The following is a 19,344-nucleotide window of genomic DNA, read 5'->3' as shown; positions in this document are numbered from 1 at the left end:
CAAAATCGAGCAGCGATTGACTTCCTGCTGCTCGCCCACGGACATGGCTGCGAGGACTTCGAAGGGATGTGCTGCTTCAATCTCTCTTCATGCTCGGAATCCATCCACGCCAACATCCAGAAACTGAAGGGACTTGTGAAGGACTTAAAAGTAGAACAGACCCCAGACTGGGTCAATGACCTCTTCGGTCAATGGGGATTAACGGGAGGGGTAGCATCTTTGGTTAGGGGAATCTTGTGGATTTTTCTTGTAATTGTCATCGTGTTACTTATGTTCTCATGCCTTGTCCATTGTTTTAAAAGAACCATAGGGAGCGCCTTTTTTCTAAATACAGAAGGTGGAGTTGTAGCAGGCACAGGGCCTGCACGGCCTCCCTGGAGATCAGAAGCCTGAACTAGGAAATACCAAAGTCATCATGACTAAAGTTTTAGAAGCCCCTCTCTTCCGCCTTTTGGACACTGTTATCTCCCTGTATATCCATAGGTCACTTTTCCCTTGACCCTTACTATTGGACAGTTTTCAATACCCCTGTAAGGTATAAAAAACCCTAACTCTGCCCGGTTCGGCAGAGAGCTGTCACTGGACCCTTCGCAGAGACCCCAATAAAGGAACCCTGCGGAACCCACACAGCGCTGCTCCCTCTCTCTCCGCGTCTGCTGGGACGGCGGTACCGACGGCACCAGGCGAGCTAAAAGAGCTGAAATCACTAAAGAGCTGAGCTGCAAATCACTATAGCTTGCCTGGGTTGCCTGAGCCCCCCCCGCTGAGCTATCCTGGCCCTCCGTTGAGCTATCCTGGCCGGCCGGCATTCCCCGCTGGGCTTCTGCCCTGAGGGTAATAGCCCAGCCATACACAGTCAGGCTGTCCCCTACTCACTTCATCCAGTTGTTTTGAGAAGTAGGCTATTGCTCTCTTCTATGGGCCAATTGTTTGAGCCACTACAAGGACTACAATCTCTACGCCCCCTACACAACAAACAAGGGATCAGAGGGTTAAAGGAGCATAGGGCATCAGTCACTTTGCTTTCCCTGCCACTCCTGTCATCGGAAAGTGGAAATGCAGGTAGAGCTACTGCACTTGGTCCGTGTCAGACTGTAAATCTCATTTGTGTCAGAGTCACTCTGGCCTTTCTCACCATCTACTTCTTCCTTGTCCTTCACCTGCCAAGCCCCTCAGGGTGACAATGCAAATGCAGTTCCACACATTCACACTCTTTCATACAACACAAAAGGGTACTTAGGGGCTTTCCACAAACTGTCTCAGTACTCAAGGTTTTTGGAGCATCCAAAATATATCATCCTATTGTTGGAAAAAATCCCAGCTGGGCTGCCAGTGACCTATGTCCTCCAGAACTTCCTCACAATGTTTTAAGTTTTCTAGACACTTAATTCCAATTTCCAATCTGCAAGATCATACAATGCTGTTTCTCACTGAGACACTGTTTCCACTTCATGCGTTCCTAGAGACGAACCTTTGAACACACACTCAGTTTTCTGACTACTTCTATTCCAATTAACAGCATTCCATACCCAAAGGAAAAGGTAACAGTGTTGAGCACATTCCCTTCCTCACCGTAACATGGCAAAGAATAAACGATGTTGCAGTGACAGACTTAACACATGCACACACACACAATATAATATCAGACTTAATAAAATCTCTAAACCAGCTCCCAATCCAAATTCCAGCAACATTTAATCAATGCCAGTTAGCATACCACTCCCGAACTCTGGGACTCTAACCCACCAAGGGGATGCTAGCCCCTGACCCGGGACCGTGTAGGTGGGACTCCCTGTGCCACCTGTGCAAGGCACCCATCAGACTTGAACCCACTTGGTGTGAATGAGCTGTGTAGGCGGGGGTCTCTGTGTATGACAAACAAGTGAGTATTGCTATATACCACGGGTAACAAAGGAACAGACAGAACAAATGCGAGCGGTTAGTGATAAAGAGTTTTTCCATATGACATACTTCACGTCCATGTCTGTCCCAGCATGGATCCAGGGTCTGTGGAGGCACCAGTTTCTTGCCTGTGGAATGTCCTACTTCCCCCAAGAGAAAAGAGGCAGCTGGAGAAAGAGCTTGCCAGGCTGCTCTCGATCCTTTAGCAGCAGCCCTGGGTGAGTGGAGAAGTCCCAGCCGAGCGCAAATGTGCCAAGGGAACAGCCGTGCACAGGAAGGCTCGGTGGGAAGGATGATCCAGGAACCATGGGCCTGGCAGCCTGAGCTTGCTAATGGGGAAGGCCTTGGAGCAGATCCTCCTGAGGGCCATCCCATTGCATGTGCAGGGAACCAGAGGGTCTGCTGGAGGCTGGGAAAGCTCGGCGGAGGGACAGGGACTGCTGGGAGTGCTGGCGGGGTGTTGAGGGCTCCTGTGTGGGTGTTTGGGGGGGTTGGTGTTGGGGGGCATGTTGGGGAAGGAGTTGTCTGGAAGGTGAGAGGTCTAGGCTGGAATTGGAGTCAGTTTGAAGGCAGCATTTGTGGTTTGGCACACCTTTGTTTATGGAGGGAAGAACGAATACCTGTGACTATTTTTGTTCATGGTCCTGATTCTCCTGCAGGGAAGAAGAGGGGAGAGCTGCACTTTCTTGGCCACTTAGATATCTCTACCAGGGGGAGTTTTGGCCCTTTTGCCATCTCTACCAGGGGGAGGATTGGCACTTTTTCTCTCTACTAGTTTGTTTGGGCTACTTTTGTAACAGTGAGAAGACTTTCATTCCTTGAGAGCTTTTATTCCTTAAGAGAATGAGAGTATTATCCCTTCATTAAAAACCATTAGAAATCAAAGAATGACATTCTGTTGGCCTCTGTGTAGTGTTACATTTTGTAAAGTGACTCCCAATGGTTTACGTTAAGGCAAATGAGTTGCTGCTGTGAGAAGAGAAGCCAATTTCCAACTCTTTCATGTTCTCAGGCCATCACAATTAATTTGGAGACTTTGCAACTTTTTGGTACTACTTGAGTTGAACAATGGGCGATTTTTTAATGCCAGACTCTTCTGTGCCTACACAGTAAAGATGCTTTTGTGCTGAAGGAAATTATTTCAATGAGAAAATTATTTCAGCATGTAGCAAGAACTTCAGACAGAGACCTGTTGCAGCAGTGCTCCAGGTGCTGCTGCCAACAGCCCCTGCAGGGAGAAGCACAGCCCCCAGTGCACGTGGGCTTTGGCTCCCTGTGGCACAGAAGCCCCCCGGGGCACAGGTCTCTGGGGCAGGAGAGGGGCAGCAGCGCTGCCAGGGCTCGGGGGGTGGCAGCTCTGCTTGGGCGGGGACTCTGCCACACCTGCTGATGGCAGCGCTGCCCGGGCCCCAGGGCTCAGAGCAGCATTGGTGCCCTGGCCCACACGTTCCCTGTGCCTGTCACAGCCGCGGGTTTAGGATGGCCAGCAGCTGGGATGTGTCCCAAGGCGGCTGTGCCAGCTTCCGTGGAAGGCCCCGTGCCCTTGCCAGCGCGGCTGCCTCGGCAGCCCTGGGGGCTCCTTCTGCTGCCCTGAGCCCGCAGAGCAGGGCAGCGCTTGCTGATGGGCTGAGCCCTTCCTAAAGATCCTGTCGGGCTGCCTTAGACACTTGGGGCCAGGGATTCCTGCCAACCGGGGCCACTTTGGGTGGGCTGGGCACGGTCCCAGGGCAGGTGGCAGGGTGTGCAAGGGCTGTTGGGGACACGCTGCAGCCTAGTCTCCATGGCATGGAACGGAACCCGGTGTCCAAGGGCCCTTTGTGACATGTGGTGACATAGGAGCTGGCAGTGAAAAGAACACAGCACAGTGCTCGGAGCACGTGACCCAGGACAGAGTGGTGCTGTGAGGAGCCCCCACACAGTGCACTCATTTGTGTCTGATCCGGCACTTTTCCAAGGTGTTGTTCCTGCAGCTGACCTCGAGGCCAGAATACAGGACCTGGTGACCTGTGGCCTTCCCGAGGCTTCTGTTCTGCAGGTGTCCTTGAGGGCAGAGCCCGGGACTTGGTGCCACCCAGTTCTTCTGAGTCATCTGTCAACCCTGCTGCCAGTGCCCTCAAGGCCAGAACAAAATCCTTGGGAGCAGTCCTGGAGATCTGAGTGCCAGACTTGCTGTCCTGCGGCTTCTCTATTGAAGGTGCCTTCCAGGCATGAATGTAGGACTTGATAACTCAGAACGTTTCTGAGGCATATCTCCGGCAAGTAGCCACAAATACAGTCACAGACATGGTGCAGAGACGCTCAAGAGTGCCCAAGCTGACCTGGGTGGGGGAGGAGGAAGAAGGCCCTGGAGCTGCCCCAGCACAGGAGACTGGAGAGGTGGTGCCGTTCCATCCACCACAGGAGGGTGAGTGGCAGAGCTGGGCCTCAGGGCTGGAGCCTGCGGCCTGCATCATCCCATCCAATCACATCCAATAACATCCCATTGCATCCTACTGCACCACATTCCACCACATCCCATTATAGCCCATGCCATCATGTACGCTCACATCCTATGCATGCCATGCCGTGCCATGCCATGCCATGCCATGCCATGCCATGCCATGCCATGCCATGCCATGCCATGCCATCCTGTACCGTCCCATCCCATCCCATCCCATCCCCTGGGGACATGCCCATGGACAGGACGGAAGAGGGCCCCGGCAGACACCCCGCAGTGGCCGTGCTCCATCCCCCTGGGGCATCCCGGGGCTCTCCCTGCCTGGGGAGCGCAGGGCTGGGCTGTGTTCTCCGGCCTCTCCCGCAGCCCCTCAGCTCTGGCTGCGCTCGCTCTTTGCCAGATGCAGCTGTGGAGCGCACACAGGAGCAGCAATCCAGCCGTGGCCGCTTCCGCAGAACAGCGCAGGTACCTGCAGCCATGCCCACCTGGGCTGGGCCTGCTGTCCCTGCTCAGCCGAGCACCGTGTGTGCAGCACTCCATGGAACATCCCTGGCTTCTCGCCCTTCTCCTCCAGCTCGTTTGCAACTTCATCAAGAGCATTCGGCAGGAAGAGACCATCACCAGGGGCGCTGGGTTCAGACCATACTCGCCCATCTTCCACAGCAAGACCAGTGCTGCCCTGCTGCACATGCTTGTAGACGAAGATTGTTACCATTCAAAGCAAGTAAGCAGCTTGTGGCCAGGGCTTGATCCTCCCAGGAACTTCTTGGCCTTCCAAGCCACGCCTGCTGGTCCCTGTGAGCCTTTGAGGCCATGGCATTGCGGTGGGAATGGAAGCACTTCTCTGGGGACGCTGGGGACATTACTTCCTCTGGCAGCTTTCCAAGTCTCTCTGTGCCTTCTCCAGGTGCCTGCCATGGTGAGGTACATCCACCAGTGGCTCACGGCCAGTGATTCTGCCCAGCACAGGCTGGACAAGACCCTGCTGAATCTCACCAAAGCACACCCGGATGATGCAGTCATGACGCTCTTGCGTGTGGCCCCGTCCTGTGACAGGTAAGGGCCCAGCTGCCCAGAGGGCTCAGGGCTCCCCAGCCCATCACCCTGCACAGCCTGGCCCAGGTGTCTGAGCAGCAGAGACTTCCAGGGCCCTCTGGCTGCTCCCTTTCCCAGCCCTGGCATGTCAGCCCCTGAGCCTGCTGCCGTGCTCCCTCCCTGCCCCTCAGGGCTCTGTCCCCACAGGGCTGGGCTGCCTGGCTGCTGCTGGCCAGGGGCAGAGGGCAGAGGCAGAACTGGCAGCCAGCTCAGCTCCCAGCGGTGCTGTGTCTGAGACCCCCCTGAGACAGAGCTCTAACCCTGCAGAGCTGCCGTGGCCATGTGGAAAACCATCATGGGCTCAAGCAGGACTGCAGAGCAGGCACAGCTGGTACTCCTGGATGTGCTGGGGAGCTGGCCCGAGCACAGCACGTGCACCTCCGATGGGGACAAAACGGGTGTCTTTGCCCTGGCTGTGAGTTTCTGCAAGTGGCCTTTGCTGGCCCCAAGGCTGCCTCTCCAGCAGCTCTCCATCCTCCTTCCCCCACTGCATCTCCCTGCCTCAGGCGCTGGCATGAAACCTGGCCCAGGGGCAGCTTCAGGGCCACCAGGCCCCCTGCTCCCCCTGCGTCTCTCCGGGCCTCTCCCTGCCACGCTCGGGCCCTGCCACACGGACACCTCGGCACTGAGCGCTCTCTGGGGCTTTGTCCTTTGCAGGCAACTGTGGTGATGTGGAAGATCCTCCAGGTGCCCTGTGTCCCATGTGTAGTGACAGCGTATTTCCCCCGCCTGTTTGTGCATCTGCTCTTCCAAGTGTTCTTCAGCACAGAAGAGATGCCAGAGGAGGTGGATACCTTCTGGAAGGAATGCCAGGAAGAGCACGGCCTTGCCACCAGCCCCAACAGGTGCTCCATCCCAGTCCTCCTGTCCCTGCCAAGTGGCCTGGGAAGGAGCCAGTGCTCCCAGTGTGACCTGGCCCTTGCTCTGCACACAGGTTTGCAGTGCAGACCCTCAAGTCCCTGCTCTGCCTTCTCCAGTGTGAGGATGTGGTGGTGGCAATGGAATGCAGGTGTGGCTGGGACACGCTGCTCTGTGTTGACACCTGCCACTATGCCGTGGGTCTGCTGGCCAGGTGAGACCCCCTTCTCACTACTGCCTCTGACATTTGTGCTGTGTGCCTATGGTCATGGGCCTGCGGGCTCTGTCTCTGAGAGACAGCCAAGGAGAATGGAAAAGGCTGGGAGAGGAGGGTGCCCAGGAGGAACCTCCCAAATGGCCAGGGGCACTTTCAGGATGCTGAAGAAAGACCAGACCTCTGTGAGTTATTCCTGGGAACCATTTGTCTCCCTGGCTCACAGTCTTGCTGACTTTTTTCTCCTGCCAGGGAGATATCCTCTGTCTCCATACCCTCCTGTTCCCGGATCCTTCGCTACCTGCTCTGGCTGCTGAGCACACAGGAGCCACACTGGGATCTGCCTGCCCTGGCGTTCTTTGTGGAGGTGAGCCTGAAGGCCAGTGCTGCCTCACTGAGCTGCCTCCCAGCTCTCTGCCCTCTCGTAGCCGCAGCTGCCTGGGACGGTGCCTGTGCCCTGTGCTGCTGCCTGGGCCCAGCCCTGTGCAGTTCCGGGCTGCTGCTGGCCGGGTGCCCTGTCACTGCCCTGTGCCTTTCAGGTCCTCGAGTGCCTGGACTTGAGTGAACACGATGCTGAGAGAGTCCTGCAAATCTTCTCAAGGTACCTGCAGAACGAGTGCAAGGAGAGGCGTCGCCTGGTTTTGAAGGCCCTTCTGAAGCTCACTGATGATCCTTTGATGGTGAGAAGGGGACAGTGGCTGAAGTCATGCAGGCAGCATGGGTCTGGAGAACGCAGTCACTTGGGGTTGGCTGGGGAATGCAGTCGCTTGGCCTAGCTAGGCTTGAGGAGCTGGGGCAGCTGCTCCCAGCTCTCCTGCCTCCCGCTTCAGCTGCCTGAGTGCTTCGGGACAGGCCTTTGGCCTCTAGGCCCTGCGGCGCGGCAGGGTGGCATTTCATAGACTTGTGTTCCCCACAGACCAAAAAAATGTGGAGCCTGACTGAAAGTCTTGTGGAGCTCCTGCAGGATGCAGATGGAGAGACAGTTAAGATAACAGTCATGGTACTTAGCTTTATAGTCATGGACAAGGACACACCAATACCCAGCCTGATCTCCCTGCAGCTGGCTGAGGCGCTTGTGCTACTCTTTGACCACGTAAGGCTCTGTGCCCCCAGCCATGGACACTGGGTGCTGCCCAGGCACTTTGTGCTCTGTGAATTTGCAGGCCTGCGCCCAGCTGAGCCCCTCACAGCCCATGCTCAGGTCTTCTTTTCTTCTCTTCATACAGGATAATTGGCAGGTACAGCTGCTGTCCATATGGCTTTTCCGAACATTGATGACTCTTCCACTGGAAAAGAAAAGAAAGGCCCTGAAGACACCAGTGTGCCACAGCCTACTCGCACTTTTCTTCCACTGCCGTGATGGAAATCGGCGTGTGGCAGAGGTGAGGACTTGAGGGCTGCTGCTGTCCCCCTGGGAGGGGGCTCGGCTGCCTCCTGCCCTGGTGCCTGGCCGGCTGCAGCCTCCTCCAGGCCACAGCACAGGGATGCGGCTCCTGTGCCCTGTGCTGTGGGGCCATCTCTGCCTCTCTGCTGCTCTCCAGGCTTCTCAGGAAACGCTGCTTTGTGCCATCAAGTTCCTGAAGAAGCGAGATCTTGAAAAACTGGTGAAGAAGGAGAAACTCTGGATTTTTGCCAACTGCCTGGTAAGGCCAGCCTGCAAGCCCCAGCCTCAGCCTGGAGAGGCCCCCTGAGCGCGGTGCTCAGTGTGCGGGGCTGGCAGCTGTGCCCCTGCCCGCTGCTGCACCCAGAGGCGGCGCGGGCTCTTCTCCAGGCTGCTGTGGGCCCGAGCCGGGTGCCCATGGAGCCCCGGCGCAGCGGGGCTGCGGGGCGGCCCCGCGGCTCCCCGGGCAGCAGCCGGCCCTCTGCCCCCTGCGGAGCCCGGCGCCAGCGGCTGCTGGCCGCGCCTCAGGGCTGTGCGGGCAGGGGAGGCGGGGGCTGGGCGCAGGGAGCGCCCGCCACAGGGGCTGAGCCCGCGCCAAGCCTGCCCTGCTGCCGCTCTCTGCAGCTGAAAAAGGACAAGAGCCGAGTGGCCAAGCACCTGCGCTGGGCCCTGCGCTACCTGGAGAGCCCCCAGGAGTCCCTGCGAGAGGCAGCCATCAGGTTCATGGGTGAGCCACGAGGCCGGGCTCCCTCCCCGGCCCGCCGCAGCTCGGCCCCAGCCCCGCCCGCTGCCCCGGCAGCGCCATCCGGGCCCGGCGCCGTGGAGCCCCGCCTGGCCCGGGCGCTGCTGCCGCCCTCTGGCAGCCGTGCCCTTGGGCGGCAGCGTGCGGCAAGGGCCCGGGCTGAGCCCTGCCGGGCCAGCAGGGCGTGTGGCCGCAGCGCTGGCAGCGCCGCTGGCAGGGAGCTGTGCCGCTGCCGCCATGACAGGCTCTGTGTTCACAGGGATCGCTGGAAAGCACCTGAAGGGGCAGCAGCAAGAGCTCCAGCTTATCTGCCGTGGTGAGTGAGGGCAGCGGGCTGACAGCGAGGCCTGACAGCGGGGGCAGCTGCAAGCCCTGCCCCGGCCGCAGAGGGCTCTGCTCCCGTGGGCAGAGCACACTGGGATTTCAGGGCCACGTGGGGCATTCGTGGCCAGCAGCTTCGGCCTGATCCCCCTGGTCCCTGCTCCCTCCTGACCATTGGTGGTATGGGTTGGGATGGCTCTGGCAGGGGGCTGTTGTCCACTCCCCTCAGGTCCATGATCTGACCATGGCTCTGTTCCTTTCTCTTGCAGCCCTTAAAGAAATGGCATATGACATGAGCCTCTCTGTCAGTTGCCTGGCAAGTCAGACTTTGCATGTTCTCAGTGGAGGAGACAGAGCACGACATTCCACCTTAGAGAACCTGCAAGATCGTCTTCACAGGGTGTGGAAGAGATGGCCTCGTCTCTCGGGGCTCGGCTGGCTGCTCTGCTGGAGCTCTGCAAAGAGCTGATGCCAAAGACTCTGTCTGCAAGGGCCACCTGTGCCAGCAGTGATTTTCAGTTTGTTGAACATTGTTCTTTTCTTCTTTTTGTTTTTCTTTAGTATATAAAGAGTGGATGTGTTATAATCGACAGACTCAGGATCTTTCTTTTGCTGCCCAGCGTCCGCAGGGCATAGGAGAAGAGGAGGAAAATGGTGCTTGTGCTCAGCCAGCTGCCCAGGCATGCAGTGCTGCAGGGACAATGGCCAGAAGCCCCTTGGCCTGTGGTGGTTCTGCTGAAGCCTTTGTGCTGCCGACAGAGCGGGTGGGCAGGGCCGGAGCTGCGGGGATCCCTGCTGGAGCGGTGCCTGGAGATGGCCACAAGGCCTGTGGCAGGCAGGAAGCGCCATCCGTGTCCTCCTGGCCGTGTGCTGCTGGCTGCATTGCTGAGGGCTCCCAGGTGCCTCTGGCTGGGGCTCCTCTGGAGCTCCTGTGGGGCTGCGGCGCTGCTGCCGGGCAGCTTGGCCGGGCTGGGGGAGAGCCTGAGGGGCTGGGGCACTGGGAAGCCCTGAGCAATTGGGTGTCAGAGGCCATGAGCAGCCCCCTGAGAGCCACCTTGTTCCTGACACCCGGCTGCTCTGGTGCTTCTCCACAGCATCTGCCAGGCCTGCGGCAGAAGCCCTTGAGGCCGGGCCTCAGCAGGACGGTGGGGACAGCCCTGAGGTGCCCAGGCTGGGCTGGCTGTGGGCAGGGAGGCCAAAGCTCCCTTGGAATGAGGTAGTGGGAAGTCAGATAACCTCACATTTTACCCCCCAAATGTTCTTTCTTTCCCCTAACATTTCTCTCAGGTTTTGTTACATAATATCTGTATGTGCCCTCTAGACATTACTCAGACTTTTCCTTCAGAAGTAATTTTGTCCCCTAGAAATCACCTCAAATTTTCCTGCTCAAATATCCACTACATGTACTCAAGAGATTACCTCCGATTTCATTATTCTCACAGTCCAGGGATTACCTCAACTTTAACCCCCAAATGTTCATTCCGTGCCCCACAGGGTACATGAGGTAATTCCAGAATTCCTCTGCCATGAAGTTCTCTCTCTCTAAGCCTCTCCAGCGCTACCCCTCACACAGTGAAACGCTCCCTAGTCCTGAGACAGCGCTGCCCCATCCTGCCCCGTGTGTAGCAGCGCAGGGCAGCCCCAGGGCAGCTCCCACACGGCTTCTGCAAGGCCGCCTGGGCCTCGCCCCGAGGCTTGGACACAGCGGGTTCGAGTTCCCGCCCGGGCTGAGGGGAGCGGCGGGGCGGGGCCGCCCGCGCCTGGCCGGGAAATGCTCCCTGCGGCGGGGACCGGGCGGCGGCGGCGCAGCGGGGACCCGCCCGGCCCTGCCGTGTCCCTGAGGGCGCGCCCGCGTCCCCTCAGCGGCCCTGGCTGCCTTCAGCGAGCGGCATGTCCGCTCAGCGACACGCGCCGTGCCTGTGTCCCTCTCCAGCGACGCTCACACTCCCCCAGTGACACCGAGGTACCCTGAGGGACACGACTGACACCCTCAGGTGTGAGAAATTAAACCCTGGAGATGGGAGCTCTTTTTCAGAGTGGTAATTGCTAGCTGATGTTCAGGAAGTTGATGGGGCCTTATTTTCAAGTGGTGGTCTATTGTTGAATATTGAATATTAGAGTTCTGGGACTTGCCTTTGGTTGCCACTATTAAATGTTCCTATCTTACCCTGTATTTGTATCCCTTTCCTTCGGGAACCACTTCCCCTACTCCCAGAAGGACTTGCACCCCGACTGAATTTAATGACGGGCTGTTGGTACTATATGGACCCTCTCAAAAACAACAATCCAGCACACAAACTATGATTTTAACTGGCAGAACCATAGGACATTGTGATGGGAATATGACCTTTTTGTTCACTGAAAACAGGAGAAAACATAAGGTTGTGATGGGAATGTGACCTTCTTGTTCACTAAAAACAGGAGGAAACATAATGTAAATAAGTAACTGCCAACTGCCATGCGATAACATATGAGACTAAACATTGCTGAGCTAATCAAAATACAAGTTGTTCCCAGCCCAGGTTCCCAGAGAGGGGGGCGCCGAGGAAAAGTACCAGAGGCCCTATTCGACGACCACCAGGAGGCAGAAGGAGACCTTCTAACAACCTGGTGGACATGCGCAGAGAAGCACCGGAAATGCGACGGGGCTAGGAGCGCGGGAGGGTACAAAAAGGGGAACGGAACAGTCTTCGGCGCGGTAGTTGGTGGAGCAAGGACTCCCCCGCCGCCCAGCGCTGCGATTTTGCTTTCTCTTTTCTGTATTATTAAATTGGCTATATAATTGACCCGACTGGCCCATTGTGCTCATTTATAACAACTTGGTGCCGTGACTCGGATCGGTGGCCGTCGGAGAGGTCTCTCAATACCGGAGGGGGCGCCCCTCCGATTCGGAGGCCCCGGGACCTGAGGGACCCGCTCCCGGCCCCGACCGACAAACCCCGAAAAGAGGAAAGGAGAAAGCAAACAGAGGTTGCGGGCCCAAGGAGACCCCTTAAAAGATTTGTGCACAAAGTCCGGACGAAGACGCGGGACGCGTAAGTATTACGGGATCCGTCCGGGCGGGGTTGGGATCCCGGAGTCCGGCGAGTGTGTGGTGTGTGAGAGGAAAGCTGGCAGCCAGACTTTCCAAGTGAGTGCGGACCCTCAGTAGTGCGTTTCCCACAGACCCGCGAGGGCTTGGGCCACGAACCAGGGGAAGCGAAAGTTGACTGTGTGAAAGAAGGCACTCCGGAAGAATGGGACAGGGGAAGAGTAAGCCCCCTGCCGAGGTGAAACTCCCTCCAATACCTAGGGAAAGCCCTTTAGGATTTATGATAGAAAACTGGCGACATTTTCCAGGCACACGGGACAAGGATAAGGCTAAAATGATTCACTATTGCATGGAAGTATGGGGAGGGAAAGAAATCTCCAAGAGGGTGTTTTGGCCTGTATTTGGCTCTTCAGAAGATTGGGTAAGGCAAACCTTAAATATCTGGGTAAATAGTAGAGAACCCCCCTGTTCTCAGGAGGAGAGTAATTATGCTAAAGTTTGGGTAGAGAGACCCGAGGTGTTTCTCTTCAAACTTTCTGAAACACCGAAAGGGAATAAGAGTAAGAAAAAGGGGAATAAACCAGAAGACACTTTGGTGCCACCCCCTCCTTATGTACTCCCACCCCAAGCACAGGAAGCGGAGGCTCCTCCGAATGCACCAGCAGGGACAGACTCGGATTCGGATGGGCCTGAATATACAGGGCCAATGACTCGAAGTCGAACCAAGAAAGGTTTATACCCCTTAAGGGAAATGCCCATGGGGGGACCCCAGGCCGGTATAGGGTTTGTGTCGGTGCCCTTAAGCTCAGGAGATGTTAGGGAATTTAAGAAGGAAATGGGACACCTCTTGGAGGACCCGCTTGGAGTGGCCGAGCGGGTAGATCAATTCTTAGGACCCAATATGTACACCTGGGAGGAATTACAATCCATACTGAATATCCTATTCACGGCAGAGGAAAAAAATATGATTAGAAGAGAGGGAATGCGCATCTGGGATGCGCAGCACGCGCAGGGGCCGGCAGCAGATATAAAATGGCCATTACAAAATCCTAATTGGGATCATCAGGACCCGGCCCATAGAGTGCACATGCAAGACCTCAGAACAATAATTGTGCAGGGAATCAGGGAGTCTGTCCCAAGAGGACAGAATATTAATAAAGCCTTTAACGAAAGACAGAAAAAGGATGAGACCCCCACTGAATGGCTAGAAAGATTAAGGAAGAATTTTCAGTTGTATTCAGGAATGGATCCAGATGGACAGATGGGACAGGCAGTGCTAAAGGTACACTTCGTTTCCAAATCCTGGGAGAACATCAGAAGGAAAATACAGAAATTAGAAGATTGGCAAGATAGAGGGTTAGACGAGTTGCTGAGAGAAGCTCAGAGAGTGTATGTGAGGAGAGAGGAAGAGCGAGATAAGAAACAAGCACGACTAATGATGGCGGCAGTACGTGAAAGCCAGGGAACGGATAGGAGACCCGAACAGGACAGAAGGGAATTGAGGCGAAGTGGGCAGAGAAGCCCACGGGATAAACAGGAACTGAAGGTGTGCTTTTACTGCGGACGGAGAGGACACTTTAAGAGGGAATGTCGGACGTGGATTCGGGACGAGAAGGAGTTTAAGGAGGACTAGGGGGGTCAGGGGCTCTATCTCTTGGGGACCCAGAAACATCAAAGGGAGCCCTTGGTAAAATTGAAGGTAGGTCCCCAGGGCCAGGATATTATCTTCCTGGTTGATACTGGAGCTGAAAGGTCCACACTCCAGTCATTACCTAGAGGGTGCAAGTTATCTAGGGAAACTATCACAGTAGTGGGAGCAAAAGGGGAACCGTTCGAAGTTAAAGTTATAAAAGAGGTAGTAGTAGAATCGGACTCCAAGATGGGTATTGGGAATTTTTTATTAGTACCAGAATCAGATTATAACCTATTAGGTAGAGATATGATTGTAGAATTAGGTATTCAAATCAAGGTGGTAGAACAGGAGATTCAGATTAAGTTGTGTCCCCTAAGATTAGAAAATGAGAGAATAATCAACCCTGAAGTATGGTATAATCCGGATAGTGCTGGCAGATTAGAAATTACCCCCTTCAAGGTAACCATTAGAAATCCAGAGATTCCAGTAAGAATAAAACCGATGTCTTTGGAAGGGAGTAAAGGGTTGAAACCGGAAATCGATAGACTAATCAAACAAGGATTATTAGAACCCTGTATGTCCCCTTATAATACCCCAATTTTACCAGTGAAGAAATCAAACGGGTCTTATCGCTTAGTACATGACCTGAGAGAAATAAACAAGAGGACGATAGCTAGGTTCCCCGTGGTGGCTAACCCTTACACATTATTGAGCAAACTAAGCCCGGATAACCACTGGTACAGTGTAATCGACCTGAAGGATGCCTTTTGGGCTTGCCCCTTAGATGAAGCAAGCAGGGATTATTTCGCCTTCGAATGGGAAGACCCAGAGACAGGGAGAAAACAACAGCTTAGATGGACGGTGTTACCCCAGGGCTTTACAGAATCCCCTAATTTATTTGGACAAGCTTTGGAACAAATTTTGGAGGACTACCAAACTGAACCGGGGATAACCCTGATACAATATGTAGACGATCTATTGTTAGCAGGGAAAGATGAGGAGGGAGTACGAAGAGAAAGTATAAAACTTTTGAATTTCCTGGGGCTTAAAGGACTAAAGGTTTCGAAGGCTAAGCTGCAGTTTGTAGAGGAAGAGGTAAAGTACTTAGGACACTATCTAAGACGAGGTGAGAAAAGAATAGATCCGGAAAGGGTGCAGGCTATCCTATCATTGCCAACCCCCAGGAACAAGAGACAAATCAGACAAATCTTAGGTTTAACAGGATACTGTAGACAGTGGATAGAGAATTACAGTAGTAAGGCCAGGTTTTTATACCAAAAATTGACTCAGGATGGGTGGATGAAATGGACTCAGGAAGATACAGAAAACCTGAAAGAATTAAAGGAGAGCTTGGTGCATGCTCCAGTTCTAAGTCTCCCTGACTTAAAAAGACCCTTTTATTTATTCGTTAATATAGAAGGGGGAATTGCCTTTGGAGTACTAACCCAAGAATGGGCAGACAAAAGGAAACCTGTAGCGTACTTATCGAAACTTTTGGACCCCGTGAGCAGGGGATGGCCTACGTGTTTACAAATGTTAGCCGGATGTGCCTTATTAGTTGAAGAAGCTAGGAAAATTACCTTTAACAGTAGTCTTAAGGTTTTCTCCCCCCATAATATCAGGAGCGTAATGCAGCAAAAAGCAGATAAATGGATATCAGATGCTAGGCTCCTGAAATATGAGGGGATTTTACTAGAAGCACCAAATTTTACCTTAGAAACAACTGCTATTCAAAATCCGGCTACCTTTTTGTTCGGGAATGTAGAAGAAGCACCTTTAATACATGATTGCTTAATAACTATCGAAGAACAAACCAAGATTAGGCCTGACCTGGAAGAAGAAGAGCTAGACGAGGGAGAAAAGTTGTTCATAGATGGGTCCTCCCGGGTGGTAGATGGGAAACGCCAATCAGGATATGCTATTATTGGGGGCACAGACTTACAAGTAGTGGAATCAGGGGCTTTAGATAAATCTTGGTCAGCACAAGCCTGTGAACTATACGCTATTCTAAGAGCTTTGAAGCTCTTAAAAGGGAAAGAAGGAACGATATATACCGATTCTAGATATGGGTTTGGGGTGGTACATACCTTTGGAAAATTATGGGAAGAAAGGGGATTAGTAAACTCACAAGGGAAGGGATTAGTTCATCAACAATTGATAACTGAGGTACTGCAAGCCCTGAGGGGACCAAAAAGAATAGCGGTAGTACATTTGAAAGGCCACCAAGTAGGAACAGACCTCAAGACTAGGGGTAATAATGCAGCAGATCAAGAGGCTAAACGAGCAGCGGCTAGAGAAATGCTCTTGAGAGAAAAACCAAGGGAGCAGGATAGTCAGGAAGATCCAGCATTGGTCTTCACCCCCGAAGAGGAGGACAAATTGAAGAAAATGGGACTGTCTAAACTTAATGGGGAATGGGTAACTCGGGATAAGCGGAAAATATTGCCAAAAGCCGTAGCCCAAAGAGTCCTATATAAACTACACCAAGGTACACATTGGGGAGCACAAGGGTTAGCAGACCACTTCGCAACCCAATATATGACTATAGGGCTACATGATATCGCCAAACACATTACCAAGAGTTGCCCAACATGCTTACGGATTAATCGAAGTAACCTGAGGAAGTTGCCCCCAGGGGGTCGGCCGTTGGCAAAAAGACCATTTTCACATATACAAATTGACTTTACTGAACTTCCAAAGGTAGGGCGGACGCAATACCTCTTGGTAGTGGTGGACCACCTTACCCATTATGTAGAAGCATTCCCAACTACTAGAGAAACCGCCCATACTGTAGTAAGAATCCTATTAGAGGAAATAGTGCCAAGATATGGAGTACCTGAAACCATAGACTCAGACAAAGGGCCGCATTTCACCTCAAAGGTAACCCAAGATCTAGCCGACTCCCTAGGAATAAGGTGGGAGCAACATACCCCTTATCATCCCCAGAGTTTGGGAAGGGTGGAAAGAATGAACGGGGAAATAAAGAAACAGCTAACCAAATTAGTATTAGAAACTAAGTTGTCCTGGGTAAAGTGTATACCCCTGGCATTACTAAACATCAGGACACAACCCCGGGCGGACACAGGGCTATCCCCCTTTGAGATGCTATATGGAATGCCCTACCACTTGGAAAAAGTACAGATAAACCCCAATATCAGTAATAAGAGTCTGAACAGTTATTTGGTTACCTTGGAAAAATACAGAAAGAAACTGTGGGAAAAGGGAATGTGGGTTCAACGACCTCCTTTGAATCTTGTATTACACCAAGTTCAGCCAGGAGACTGGGTGTTAATCAAGAGTTGGAAGGAAAATCCTTTAACCCCGAGGTGGGAAGGCCCATATCTTACCCTGCTCACCACAGACACTGCTGTGAGAACTGCCGAAAAAGGGTGGACTCACGCCAGTCGAGTAAAAGGACCAGTGAACCCTTCCGACTTTCCTGAGCATTCACAGAACTGTCAGTGGAGAATAAAAGGACCCCCAGACGGCCTAAGACTGACATTCACCAAAACACCAGAAATGGGCCGTCATCCCGATGACTGAGCAGTGGGAAAGGCTAGGACCAGCGGACCAAAGGAGGGTCCAACAGAAGCTGTCATTAACTTTGCAGCCGTATCTACTAAGTTTAGCACGCTTCAACTCAGCAGCTCGAGAAGCCTTAACGAATCCTCCAGACAATTGGGTCTGGTGGATTGAGACTTTTGGACCCCAAGAGGAACCCTCGTTCCGACCTCTTAAACGCAGTCCCTGCTGTAGCTGTGGAAAAGAACTTTGTGAGGCATGGGTAGCCTTTAAATGCGGTGGTTGTAATAAGGTTTATTGGAAAGAACAAAGGTTAATATATCACTTGTGGTGCGGGAGGTGTGCAGGCGAGGACATTAGGAGGGGAGATTGGGCTCTAGCATTAGAGAAAGAGAACGGAATACCTTATACTCAATTTCGGAGTGTGTATGAGACCCCAGAACAGCTCTTGTTAGCATGGGCAAGGTGGCAAATTAAATGTTGGTTGAAAAAGTGCCGACAGATCGCCAATTCCCGTATTCTAACTGCAAGGTGCCGACATACGGTGCCACACTTAAGGACCTCAATAGTTGGACCCCTAGGAAAAGACACAGACCCAGACACAGCTTTAAATAATTTGATTGCTAAATTTGAACGTCTACATATCAAGAAAAGCCGGGCCAATCCGTCCCTGTCATAAATTTTGTAAAAGGTTGTGGTGAGTCCACTGCCAGAGAGGGAGGGCTCCCAGAAAATACTTACCAACCTCGTCGGGAGGGATAACTAGGGAAAGGAAAGGACTCTAGAGTGTCCTAACCAGTCTCTTGGTCCTTACAAGGGTAAAACTCTCAAGCAAAATAACAGCTATAGGTGCGACTCCCTGTTAACCCTCTTAAGAGGCGAAGGAGGTGCAAACCCCATCCCTCAGAAGATCCTTGCCGCCGAGAAGATAACAGCCCTCGTAGCTAGTCGCAAACTAGTTGACGAGCGAGGCGGAGGGATACTTAGCGGAAGGATGGAATTTTACAAAATGGGAGCACCAATAGAGCTTACAGGCAGGGATCAAAGGGGCCAAGGGACTCAAGTTGAAGAAAGGGTGAAACTGGACAGGCTGATTATTCATACCCATACTGGCAGTGGATGTTACTCAACTTTAATGCGAATATTGATGATATGGTTATTGATTAGGGAAACATTAGGGGACAGCGTAAGCCATGAACCCTTCAAATGGTCACTTATCAGGTGGGAAGATCAACGAGTCATAGCAGCAACTACAACTTCAGGAGTCCCCTCCTTTAGGTGTCAGCTATGTGACATTATCCAGGCTAAACCCTGTTTAAACAGGATAGGGTTTTATATGTGCCCAGCATCGAATCCAGGGAAACCATACTGCAACTATCCTGGACACTTTTATTGTGGATATTGGGGATGTGAAACTATAGCTCATGGCTTTACCCCAGGAGGAGGGAGGGACTCATATATAAGAGTCGGATGGTACCCATGGGGCTGTACCCCTCCCCGATTTGATTTTGCCGGTGGAGTGACAACGGGGGGGAACTGCCAGTCCATTCAGATAAACGTGACCAATGACAAAATTAATGATCCAGTTTGGGTCACAGGAAAAACCTGGGGGGCAAGATTATGGGAACCAGGAAAGGATCGGGGGGGGCATTTTCTAATAAGAAAAGAGCCAGTTCCTCATGACCCGGAACCTGTGGGGCCGAACCCCGTACTTACTGAAGAAGGGAGTAAGAGAGAAAGAGGCAATGATTCATTAGTAGAAAATCTTACAAGGAAGCCGACTCAGTCGGGAGATTGGCCACTAACAGCTCCACCTGCTCGGGAGTATAGTATGCTGTGGAAAGTGATGCAAGCTACATTCAGAGTTCTCAATACTACGAACCCAAATTTAACCAATGAATGCTGGTTGTGCTATACTGTTAACCCGCCTTTTTATGAAGCTTTAGGAACTACAGCAAAACCTAGGAGGATTAACGGAACCAATCCACGGGAGTGCCTTTGGAAGAGAGGCCAGGACAGAACCCCAGGGATATCAATAGTTCAGGTAACAGGGAAAGGGAGATGTGTAGGAAAAATCCCATCAGATAAAAAACATCTGTGTGAAATAGATATGACAACCGTCAAGTCTGAAAAATCGGCTAAGTGGCTTCTCCCTGCAGTAAATGCCAAATGGGTATGCAATACACTGGAAGTCACTCCATGTATATC

The 19,344-nt window shown here is 53.0% G+C and overlaps 1 protein-coding gene across 1 annotated transcript; it reads left to right on the top strand.

The window, feature by feature from the left end:
* Positions 1-5,745: 5,745 nt before the first annotated feature.
* LOC135309373 (uncharacterized) lies at positions 5,746-9,521 on the top strand. The gene is made up of 11 exons (XM_064435522.1): positions 5,746-5,849; positions 6,092-6,279; positions 6,369-6,506; positions 6,759-6,873; positions 7,046-7,186; positions 7,423-7,599; positions 7,733-7,888; positions 8,048-8,149; positions 8,512-8,614; positions 8,889-8,945; positions 9,220-9,521. Exons 2-11 carry the CDS (start codon positions 6,104-6,106, stop codon positions 9,417-9,419), a joined length of 1,365 nt encoding a protein of 454 aa, XP_064291592.1. The 5' UTR covers positions 5,746-5,849; positions 6,092-6,103; the 3' UTR covers positions 9,420-9,521.
* Positions 9,522-19,344: the final 9,823 nt, after the last annotated feature.

Source organism: Passer domesticus, chromosome 10, assembly GCF_036417665.1.
Source record: "Passer domesticus isolate bPasDom1 chromosome 10, bPasDom1.hap1, whole genome shotgun sequence".
NCBI classification, from domain to species: Eukaryota; Metazoa; Chordata; class Aves; order Passeriformes; family Passeridae; genus Passer; species Passer domesticus.
This window is presented reverse-complemented; position numbering and strand designations above follow the sequence as displayed.

What these genes read in the sequence shown, in the direction of transcription:
- LOC135309373 (XM_064435522.1), top strand. Translation starts at nt 6,104, where the DNA reads ATGTGGAAGATCCTCCAGGTGCCCTGTGTCCCATGTGTAGTGACAGCG. An exon ending in CCCTGGCGTTCTTTGTGGAG is followed by an intron (nt 6,874 to 7,045) that starts GTGAGCCTGAAG and finishes TGTGCCTTTCAG; the next exon opens with GTCCTCGAGTGCCTGGACTT. An exon ending in GGCAGCCATCAGGTTCATGG is followed by an intron (nt 8,615 to 8,888) that starts GTGAGCCACGAG and finishes CTGTGTTCACAG; the next exon opens with GGATCGCTGGAAAGCACCTG.